Source organism: Panthera pardus, unplaced genomic scaffold (genome assembly GCF_024362965.1).
Source record: "Panthera pardus isolate Hobbes unplaced genomic scaffold, ASM2436296v1 HiC_scaffold_13, whole genome shotgun sequence".
In the NCBI taxonomy this organism is placed as follows: domain Eukaryota; kingdom Metazoa; phylum Chordata; class Mammalia; order Carnivora; family Felidae; genus Panthera; species Panthera pardus.
The window spans coordinates 44,543,391-44,555,461 of NW_026526688.1; the positions used below are offsets into that span (position 1 = coordinate 44,543,391).

At 38.2% G+C, this 12,071-nt stretch overlaps 1 protein-coding gene across 7 annotated transcripts in view; it reads left to right on the forward strand.

The window, feature by feature from the left end:
• NSD3 (nuclear receptor binding SET domain protein 3) overlaps positions 1-12,071 on the forward strand; it is a 117,249-nt gene that overhangs the window by 56,352 nt on the left and 48,826 nt on the right. For all 7 annotated transcript variants that reach the window (XM_053901072.1, XM_053901075.1, XM_053901074.1 and 4 more), the window contains exons 5-7: positions 4,169-4,323; positions 6,708-7,223; positions 9,536-9,662. In XM_053901072.1, the coding sequence (XP_053757047.1) occupies positions 4,169-4,323; positions 6,708-7,223; positions 9,536-9,662 (798 nt within the window). The remainder of the gene's footprint in view (positions 1-4,168; positions 4,324-6,707; positions 7,224-9,535; positions 9,663-12,071) is intronic.

Below are 12,071 nucleotides of genomic sequence, written 5' to 3' on the forward strand. Positions count from 1 at the left end.
AATTCACCTAGTCATAATTTACCAAGGTTGGAGGAAGGCAGTCAGTCCTAGTTCTTTCATTTATTACTTATTACTCAGAGTGTTGGACTAGTAATCTCTGAAATACCTTGAAGGTTTAATAATCTATGATTTTATGAATGGGAGAAGAAAGGGACAAGGATTTCCCAAAAGGACCAAGCTGCCTTCTTTTTTTAAAAGTTTTATTTTAATTCCAGTTAACATACAGTGTTATATTAGTTTCAGGTGTACAATATAGTAATTCAGCATTTCCATACATCACCCAAAGCTCATCACAAGTGCACTCCTTAATCTCCATCACCTATTTAACCCATCCGCCCCCCACCTCCCCTCTGATAACAAATCAGTTCTCTATAATTAAGAGTCTGTTTCTTGATTTGTCTCTCTCTTATTTTTTTCCCTTTGCTTGTTTTGTTTCTTAAATTCCATGTATGAGTGAAATCACATGGTATTTGTCTTTCTCTAACTGACTTATTTTGCTTAGCATATTACCCTCTAGCTCCATCCATGTCATTGCAAATGGCAAGGTTTCATTCTTTTTGATGGCTGAGTATTATTCCATTGTGTGTATATATATATATACCACTTCTTCTTCATCCATTCATCAATTGATGGATACTTGGGCTGCTTCCATATCTTAGCTATTGTAAATAATGCTACTATAAATATAAGGGTGCATGGATCCCTTTGAATTAGTATTTTTGTATTCTTTGGGTAAATACCCAGTAGTGCAATTGCTGGATCATAAGGTAGTTCTGTTTTTAAGGAATCTCCATGTTTTTGAGGAATCTCCATATTTTTTTCCAGAGTGGCTGCACCAGTTTGCAATCCCACCAACAGTGTAAGAGGGTTCCCCTTTCTCCGCATCCTTGCCAGCACCTGTTGTTTCTTGTGTTGTTAATTTTAGCCATTCTGACAGGTGTAAGATGATAGTTCATTGTAGTTTTTGATTTGCATTTCCTTGATGATAAATGACGATGAGCATCTTTTCTTGTGTCTTTTAGGGCCAAACCTTTTTAAATAACATAATCCATGTACCTATCTGGGCTTCTAGAGCTCTCTGAGATATTATTATCATGTGATAATTATCCAGCTCTTTAATTCTTTCCCCTTAGAGCATGCTTCTGAGATTATATAGTTTCACCTGTAGTTACTTTATGAAAACCTGCTAATTTCAGCTTTTTTATGGGATATAAGTGAAAGCACAATTTATGCTGCATCTGTGTTTCAAAGGAAGTGTTTAAGTTTAGTTTTATGAATTAATCTAATTTGGTCTGGTATCCCCTAGACAATCTTCTACTTTACTGCTGGAAGAACTGATTTTGTTTGCATTATTGAGAAAACTGGAATTCTGAGAACTTAGAAATTTTTAAAAATTTAAATTAATTAAAAGTGTATTCTGATATTTTTAATGTTCTTTTTCTGCAGTAGTTTTTAAAATAACCGCTTTTTGATATATGCATTACATGCCAATTCCGTGCAATTCAGTGATTTTTTAGTACATTTACAGAGTTGTGCAGCCAGCATTACATCTAATTTTATTTATTTTTTATAAAGTATTTTTTTTATGTTTATTTATTTATTTTGAGAGAGAGAGTGTGTGCATGCACTTAGAGAGGGAGAGAATCCACGCTGACAACATGGAGCCCAATGCAGGACTGGAACTAACCAACCATGAGATCATGACCTGAGTTGAAATCAGGAGTCAGACACTTACCAACTGAGCCATCCAGGCACCCCTCTACATCTAATTTTAGAACATTTTCAGGGTGCCTGGGTGGCTCGTCGATTGAGTGTCTGAATCTTGATTTCCACTTAGGTCATGATCCCAGGGTGGTAGAATTGAGCCCCATGCTGTACTCCAGGCTGAGCACGGAAGCTGCTTAAGATTCTCTCTCTCTCTCTCTCTCTCTCTCTCTCTCTCTCTCTCTCTCCCTCCCTCCCTCCCTCCCTCTCTCTCCCTCCCTCTCTCTCTCTCCCTCCCTCTCTCTCTCTCTCTCTCTCCCTCCCTCTCTCTCTCTCCCTCCCTCTCTCTCTCTCTCTCCCTCTCCCCCTCTCCCTCTCTCTCCCCCTCTCCCTCTCTCTCCCCCTCTCCCTCTCTCTCCCCCTCTCCCTCTCTCTCCCCCTCTCCCTCTCTCTCCCCCTCTCCCTCTCCCTCCCCCTCTCCCTCTCCCTCTCCCTCCCCCTCTCCCTCTCCCTCTCCCTCCCCCTCTCCCACCTTCTCCCTCTCTCCCACCTTCTCCCCCTCTTCCTGTCCCCCTCTTCCCCACTTTCACATGCGTGCTCTCTCTCTCTCTCTCTCTCTAAAATGATAATAATAATCCATTATATGTTATCATTATGTTTTTATGAAAAATAACTATTTTCTCAAAAATATTAATGAGGAAGAAGAGTATCATTTTACATTGTTACAAATCTAATGTCTGACTTAAGTGAAGATACTAGATACTCATATCTGCCTATACATTCAGTCTGTTATGATTTGTTGTTTTGGTTGAAATATATGCAGATGATCTGGCCTCAGGTACGTAGTCGGAAAGGGATAGTGTATTTTAATAGCCTTTTTAGATAATTGTGGATATATTTCTCTGATACTATACCCATACTCAACAAGTGGTGGGTAAGTTGGAATAGAGAGCCTAAAATCGTATCAATAAACTTTTTGCACTTTGTTACATTAGAATCCGTTGGTTCTGTCTTGCACTTTGAATGAATCTTTTACTTTACATGATTTTGTAATATCATATATTGGCCACTTAAAAAATATTAGTTTTACCAAGTGAGACATATCTTCCAAATGTTGACACATTCCTCTATAGATGTATTTTTAAATCATATTAGTTTACATGACCAGTTATTTCATCAGAAAATTCTTTGATTATTGGGAATTTGGAAGACTCACAGGGATAAATACTGGTTTTGCAAAATTCTAATTTTTGCTTGAAAGATCAAATTTTATTATTGGCACAAGTAGTGTCAGTTGATTTCCTTGAAAGAGCAAACTTGCTTTTGAGGAAATATCTGCCAGATGCTCAATTTCAAATAATCATAGGTTTTCTGCCAGTCATTCTTTGAAATATGGTGTTTTGTGAAAAAGTGGCCAGTGACCTTGCAATTCAAACAACCGTACAGGTACTTTTCCTCAAGATAACTGTCACACTTCAGTATGTACTTTATGCATTCTTCCCGTTTTATCACACAGAATATTAAAGACATGTATCCAAGGGTTGAGATTTAGTAAAATTAATCATTTTTACTGCATCACGAAGGACATTAAATAAAACTGGCTTTTTTTTTTTTTTAACTGCCAGTGTGTGGTTGTGAAGAATGTGATACTAGTATAGTTTGGTGTCACTCTCTGGTTTTATTTTTGCTAACATGCCAGCAGTCTTATCTGCAATTGTTCCTGTAGTATTAAGTGCAAATGTCAACAAAGTGAAACAATAATAACATCTTGGTATTATTATAAAGATAGTTTTGACCTTACAGGATCCGTGAGTCTGTGGCCTCTTCCCCTCCCCTGTTTGTATAGCGCACTTTTATATGTCCAGAAAAGCAATTTGACCAGCATTCATTCATTCATTCATTCATTCATTTTTGAGAGAGAGAGAGAGAATGGGAGAGGGGCGGAGAGAGAATCCCAAAAAGGCTCTGTGTTCTCTGCATGGAGCCAGATGCAGGGCTCAAACTCACCAACCGTGAGATCATAACCTGAACCGAAATCAAGAGTCAGACGTTTAACCAACTGCCACCCAGGCGCCCCTGACAGGCACTTTTAAAGTCCAAGAAAATATGTTATACATTTTTGGAAGGAAGAAAATATTTATTTAGACACAGATTTGTTTGTAAAAAGGTTTAAGACAAGGAAAAGTAAGTTGTGTAACCAAGATAAAAAATCTGATAATTAGCAGAATTTCTGATTTCCTTTCTCTTAAAACTTGCTGTACTAATTTTAACCATTTGGGAGTGATTTTTTACAGTAACTATTAGTTGTGTAATTGGCTGGTGTTGGATTATATCTTTGGACAATGCAAAGTGTACAAGTTTTAATAGGAGTAATGCTCGGGAACCTGGCTTAGGTTCACATTTTTGGCAGAGTATATGTGGATGCTTATGGTCTGAAATGCTTAGTAAGAATTTTTTCTTATAGGTGCCCGGGAATATCACGTCCAATTTTTTAGCAACCAGCCAGAGAGGGCCTGGGTTCATGAAAAGCGAGTACGAGAGTATAAGGGTCATAAACAGTATGAAGAATTATTGGCTGAAGCAACCAAACAAGCCAGCAATCACTCTGAGAAACAAAAGGTAACTGACAACGTATTAACATTACCAATCAAATATGGTTGTTAGGGAACTTAATAATTTAGTAGAATTTTTCATACTTAAATTCAGACAGTTGTTAGAATGATTTGTTATTTTAACCTAAGTTCAGTTTTAATAACTTATTTTTTATGTTGGTAAGTTTTATATTTCATATAAACAACATTAGAGTACTATTAAGAACTTGAACTCTGCTTAATACATTGTTGGATTCTATTTTGAATTGAATTAATGTACATAAGACTAGAAGATGCTAGTGAAATGTTGATTTTGCCAGGGAATTTTATTCTTTTTCCTATTTCAACATCTTTCCATAATTCTCTTTAGTCTTATTTAGTAAATTGTTTTGTGAAAGTAAAGCTTCTGAAATATTTAGTGAGCACCTCCTGTGAGACAGGCACTATTTTAAGCATTTTATGTATATTAATTCACTTACTCTTCATAACAACCTAAGTGAGGTAGATACTATTATTCCTATTTCTACAAATGAAGAAATTGAGACATAGAAAACTTAAACAATGGATTCAGCCAAGATCACACTTGATGGAACCAAGAAATATGTTTGTGGTGGTGGATGTTTTAGAATTAGGACATCAACTCTTGATAATCTATCTGGTTGACATTTTTAAACTCAACTAATTTTAGGATGGGTCTCTTGTGATTCCAAAATTGTTCATATTTTTACACTTTAAAAGCTAAGTTTTATCACAGAGGATTTTAATATTTTCAGACTTAACATTTTACAGATTTATACATCAGTGTTCCACATATACCATCCCCTCTCATAGTTTCCTTAGCTAATTTTGGACTCCCTCCAGTCTAACCCCCTGGAGAATTCATAGTTGCTTTGGTCATCTCACATACTTTTATTCAAAGTTTTCTTATGTGTTTTGCCACCTCAAAGTCTTCTGATCAACAATGATAGAGACCTATGGAAACCGATTCAGGGTTATTTTTTCTCTCATACATTGCTTCTTTCCTATGTCATGTCAACACTCATTTGTTTCTCCAGGTTCTGTCTTTTTCTTCATTCTGCTCCTGTTTGCATTATGGTACAAACTGCCAGCCCAGCATCAAATGCTGACTCTGCCATTTAGCTTTGTCGTGATCTCTGTAGCACCCCTGAGCTTTAGGGTGTCATTTTTTTTTTTTAATGTTTATTCATTTTTGAGAGAGAGAGACAGAGGGAGCATGAGCAGGGGAGGGGCAGAGAGAGGCGGGATCCCAGCTGACAGCAGTGAACCCGATGTGGGGCCCAAACTCACAAACTGTGAGATCATGACTTGAGGTGAAGTCAGATGTTCAACCGACTGAGCAACCCCGGTGCCCCTAGGGTGTCTTTTTTTTTTTTTTTTTTTGGATTGAGAGAGGGTGGAAGTAAGTTAGGGGCAGAGAGAAAAAGAGGGAGAGACAGAGAAAAGCAGGGCTCACCTGAAGCGGGACTCTTGTTCACCCAAAGCAGGACTCGAACTCACAAACTGTGAGATCATGACCTGAGCTGAAGTTGGACGCTCAACCGACTGAGCCACCCCAGTACCCCTAGGGTGTCTTTTTTTTTTTTTTTTTTTTTTTTTTTTGAGAGAGAGAGGGTGGAAGTAAGTTAGGGGCAGAGAAAAAGAGGGAGAGAGAAAGAAAAACACGGCTCACCTGAAGCAGGACTGTTGTTCACCCAAACCAGGACTTGAACTCACAAACTGTGAGATCATGACCTGAGCTGAAGTCATGCTTAACGACTGAGCTACCCAGGCACCCTAGGGTGTCATTTTTATTTTTTATTTTTTATTTTTTTTTAACGTTTATTTATTTTTGAGGCAGAGAGAGACAAGAGCATGAACGGGGGAGGGTCAGAGAGAGGGAAACACAGAATGTGAAACAGGCTCCAGGCTCTGAGCGGTCAGCACGGAGCCTGATGCGGGGCTCGAACTCACGGACCGCGAGATCATGACCTGAGCTGAAGTCAGCCGCTTAACCGACTGAGCCACCCAGGCGCCCCCCTAGGGTGTCATTTTTAATGTTAGTGCTTTATTGGCCTCTGAAAGTAATCGTTCTGTAATCTTTCTTCCCTTTGCTCTCTTTATTACTAGCTTTTTATGAACATAATGTGAGGAGGATGGCTCCCTCTTTGAGGGACTTATCCAGCAGAGTGGTCAACAAAAGATACATAAAAGAGAGTAGACCTGCATATCATCTGATGCTGATACTGACTTACCAAAGTTAAGGAGTTAGAACATTTCATTTGTTTTACTGAAGAACCTGAAGATATTTACATTACCTGGAGAGATGACAGAATCACATGGGAAATATATATTGGTTTAAATGTACCCATTAGATTAAAGCGTATCCGATAATGCCTGTGTCTTTTTTTAAAGATTCGGAAACCCCGACCTCAGAGAGAACGTGCTCAGTGGGATATTGGCATTGCCCATGCAGAGAAAGCATTGAAAATGACCCGAGAGGAAAGAATAGAACAGTATACTTTTATCTATATTGATAAACAGCCCGAGGAGGCTTTATCCCAAGCAAAAAAGAATGTTGCCTCCAAAGCCGAAGTTAAGAAAACACGAAGACCAAGGTCAGTGCCGAATACTCAGCCAGAACAGACCGATGCAGGTGAGGTGGCCTCCTCACCATCAAGTACTGAAATTCGGAGACAGAGCCAGAGGCGGCACACAAGTGTGGAAGAGGAAGAACCACCTCCTGTTAAAATAGCCTGGAAAACGGCTGCAGCGAGGAAATCTTTACCAGCTTCCATTACAATGCACAAAGGGAGCCTGGATTTGCAGAAGTGTAACATGTCTCCAGTTGTGAAAATTGAACAAGTGTTTGCTCTTCAGAATGCCACAGGAGATGGGAAATTTATCGATCAATTTGTTTATTCAACGAAGGTACCTCCTTTGTTTTGTGGGTATTTGGGGGGAACAGTAATTAATAAGTAATCAACTTTGGCATTAAAAAAAACCCCACAAACAACACGAGGTCATACTTTAAATACCCTTTTGTCTGCTGAATTTGAAATGTATAATCAGTTCGCTGTGTTTAAGAGGGGGCAAAAAAGGCAAAAAGGCTATGTTTTCCTTCTTTTTTTTCCCTCTTTTGTATATGCCCATCTGTACTAGATTAATCTTGGGTTGTTCAGCCAAAATTGAGCTTAGCTCCCTAAAGTTGTGGGAAAAAACTGGGCACTTTGCCTGTTTCTGCATGTATAGTTAATTTTTCTTAGCCTCAAATTGTGCTTCTTATTAAATTATTTTTGTCAGTTATCTGAAGTAACCATTGTAATAATGTATCTTGCTGGTCTCTTTGGTTGCACCAGCAATTTTGTTAGGTTCATGTTGGCTTGGGATAGCTAGTACATTTTAGAGAAATTCCAGAACTGTGTTTGTTCTATAACAATTAACTGTGGTGATAGCTTGGGTGAAGGGGTGAAAATACCTCTTCAAACTGAATACCTTCATCAGCCAGCCCTGAGCTTCCATTTAGGGCACTTATATTTTAGCTTTTAATGTTTATTTGTTTTTGACAGAGAGAGAGACAGAGACAGAGCATGAGTGGGGGAGGGGCAGACACACACACACACACACACACACACACACACACACACACACACACACACACACACACACACACACACAAAATCCAAAGCAGGCTCCTGGCTCCGAGCTGTTAGCAGAGCCCGACGAGGGGCTCGAACTCACAGACTGCGAGATCATGACCTGAGCCGAAGTCGGACCCTCAACCAACTGTGCCACCCAGGCACCCCCATTTTGGCTTTTAGACTTTAAAACTGTCTCCTGACATTTGTTACGTTTACTGCGTATTGCTCTTCACTGTCCTCCCAACCCTTCCCACAATTGTGGACTTGTGAATTTGAGTTCGTGTCACTTCATGGGTGTGTGCTTTTAAGAACTTTGTGCTTATTTCCTAACGTTGTCATATGCACACTAAAGTAAATATAGGTATGTTTCATCGGTGATATTTTTTCTTTTTTTTTCTTCCAAGTTTTTATTTAAGTTACAGATAGTTAACATACAGTGTAATATTATAATATTTCAGGTGTAGAATTCAGTGATTCATCACTTACACACCTGGTGCTCAAGTGATACATGTTTCTAGAGTGAAGCATAAGGGTTCTCTATTAACTTGTTTCTGACTAGAGGTTCAACTGATTTCTGTAAGACTAAGCTACTTGGAAAAACTTAAGTTAGTCTCCACTTGATTCTGCTGGTAGCTTTGAATGGCAAATGAATACTTTGCATCTTTTTTTTAATGTAAATTGGCTTCATTCTTGGAGCTAGTTTTGATCTGCTTTTGGTACAGAAATCAAACTTTGTCACACGCCCCCCTCCCCCCCCCCAAGGAGTGCTATTTAAATGAAATTTGAGATAAAACTAATCTTTTAAAAATGAAGATCTTAAAAATATATATATTTACAAATCACTCCTTTATCCCATTATGTTAAAAATACCTAAAATTGTACCTGCCTCTCTCTGCTCCAAATTGCTTATTGGGTACACATTGTGGTCACCGTGAATGTCAGATTTCTGTGCCTAAGGATATTCTTGTCTTTCAAGACGTGTTGACATTTTTATCTTTATATTAGGGTACTGTACCAAATGAAAATAACTTGAGTTCTTTTCCTATGATAGGGATAAATGGAGAGGCTATTCAGACCAGAAAAACATTTTGTTTTTGATAGAAAATTGATACAGATTCTTTTTCTTTTTTAAATTTTTTTTTAACTTTTATTTATTATTGAGAGACTGAGCATGAGCATGGGAGGGGCAGAGAGAGGGAGAGACACAGAATCCGAAGCAAGTTCCAGGCTCTGAGCTGTCAGCACAGATCCCAACGTGGGGCTCAAACTCACAAACCACGAGATCATGACCTGAGCCAAAGTCAGACGCTCAACCCACTGAGCCACCCAGGAGCCCCCAGGTTCATTTTTTAGTGATACGCATCATATGGAGTTAGACAAATAGTTGTTTTTTGTTTATTTTTTACGTAATCTCATTCTACATTTTAGAAGACATCCTGATGACTTCATAAAATTGCTCTGATAATGGCTAAGATGATAAATTAACTCAATCAAAGACCAAGTAAAATTCAAGCAAATTATGAACATCTTAAGCTGTCTTTATAAGTCAATGATTCCATTTGCTAGTAATCAACTATTTTTTTATTTTTCCTTATTTTGAAGGGAATTGGTAACAAAACGGAAATAAGTGTCAGGGGACAAGACAGACTTATCATTTCCACACCAAACCAGAGAAGTGAAAAGGCAACTCAGAATATATCATCTCCTGAAGCAACATCTGGTCCTACAGGTGAGTAATGAATGAAAAATATATGGACGCATTTTGAGGTGTCATAATTTTGTTTTGGTATAAAATGGTAGCTGTGTTCCTAAGAAACTTTTAGTTACCAAATCAAATTGTATTTAAAAAATTAAATTATAAAAGCAATTACTTCAGTAGGAAAGAATGGTTTAGGAGCTAGGGAGCTTTATTCGTAGTAGGATATTTTTCCTACAGGAATTTAAGTAATAGGAGGGCTCTGTACTTAAAAGAACATAGTTATGAAATCTGTACACATTTCAGTAAATGCACCATTTGATTATTTCTCTTTGCATGAGAGTTAACAGCTTTACTTTTCTAGCACTATTACACATCCTTAGACCATTTCCTCCATCTCTTATTAGAAACTAATTAACAGATGCCTGTGCTTTTTTTATTCTTAAGTATGCTTAGATGTTTGGAACTAAGGGACTAGGGCCTCTCCTATTTTAATCTGTTCTCTGATTAACAGATCCCATTAATTGAGAACCAAGCTATATTATTCTTGCTTAAGGGAGAAATGCCTAGGGGCACCTGGGTGGCTCAGTTGATTGTATGACTGCAGCTCAGGTCATGATCTCACAGTTCCTGGGTTCAAGCCGCACATCCGACTTTGTTCTGACAGCACTGAGCCTGCTTCGGTTTCTCTGCCTCCCTCTCTCTCTGTCCCTCCCCTCCTTGTGCTCTTGTTCTCTCTGTCAAAAATAAACAAACATTAAAAAAATTTTTTTAGGGGCGCCTGGGTGGCTCAGTCTAAGTTAAGTGGCCGACTTCGGCTCAGGTCACGATTTCGCGGTCCGTGAGTTCAAGCCCCGCGTCGGGCTCTGTGCTGACAGCTCAGAGCCTGGAGCCTGTTTCAGATTCTGTGTCTCCCTCTCTCTCTGACCCTCCCCCGTTCATGCTCTGTCTCTCTCTGTCTCAAAAATAAATAAACGTTAAAAAAAAAAAACTTTTTTTTTTTTAAATTTTTTTTTACAACATAAAAGAGAAGTACCTATATTTAGTAAGATTGTGCCTTTCGAATGGTCAAAATAATTTTTATTAAGGGACTGACTTAACTAAGATCATATAGTTTAACTGAGTATCTGGTGGGTTTGGTTTCTATAACAGTATTGCTGATTCATATGGTCATCAAGAAAAGAGTTAGATTGTCAACTGGTTTGGTCATTTGGAATCTTAGTTTAGGAGAAAGAAGTTTGTTTCATCTTGTTCTTTTAAATGGTTTTTGGAATGAAATCAAAGAATGAACCAAGTAATTTTATAGAAAAGGATTAAAGTCTTGAGAACTAAGGTAGTAGCCTTCAATCAGTAGTAACTCAGGCAGAATTGAGATGGAGTGGCACTAAAGAGCCAATATTTTTTGTAAGGGAAACTTTGAGTAAGATTCTTACTATTATAAGAGCTAAATAAAAGTCATTGTTTGAGAAAGAAGTTGGGGTAGCTCTCTTAAAATAAATGAGGGGGGCTATAAGACACGGTGAGGTGGTGGCAGGGAGATGGGACAAATATTGGATGGAGCATACTAAACATTATACCTTTATCCAAAATTGAGTTGGGAAGAGAAGTTGGAGTAAGGAGAGTGAAGTCCAGAACTTGTATCATTTCAAAATACTATATAAAAAAATGAAATTATGATTCTAAAGAAATGAATAAATGGACTTAAAAGATTTTGCATTAATTAGCCATAATTGAAAACATTTGTTCCCTTCTTTGAAGATTAAAAAAAGTCTTTGGTGGGAGGTACCTGTGTGGCTTAGTCAGTTGAGCATCTGACTTCGGCTCAGGTCATGTGCTCATGATTCACGAGTTCAATCCTCATATCAGGCTCACTGCTGTCAGCCTGTCAGAGTAAAGCCTGCTTTGGATCCTCTGTCTCCCTCTCTCTGCACCTCTCTCACTTGCACTCTGCCAAAAATAAATTGGAAAAAAAAAAAAAATCTTTTGGCCTCGGCTTCCCGTAGTTAGGTATATCAGTTTTGTTATTTTTTTTTTCCAGTTTGGTTATCTTTTAAACTGTTGGTAATTTGTCTGAATTTAAGTGTGATACTTAGCTAGGGGGATCTTTATTTAAATATCTATATTCTAATTAGGGAGAAAGTAATCTTCATATTAGACTGATCTTAAATATTATACTTTTTTTAATGTTTATTTACTTTGAGAGAGAGAGAGAACATGAGCAGGGGATGGGCAGAGAGAGAGAGGGAGAGAGAGAATCCCAAGCAAGCTCTGTGCTGTCAGTGCACAGCCCAACTTGGGGCTTGATCCCATGAACCATGAGATCATGAGCTGAGCTGAAATCTAGAGTTGGACGCTTAACTGAGTCACGCAGGTGCCCCTATACTTTTATTTTTAATGGAGCTTTTTTTCCCTTCCCCTCAGCTACTGAACATTCATATTGTC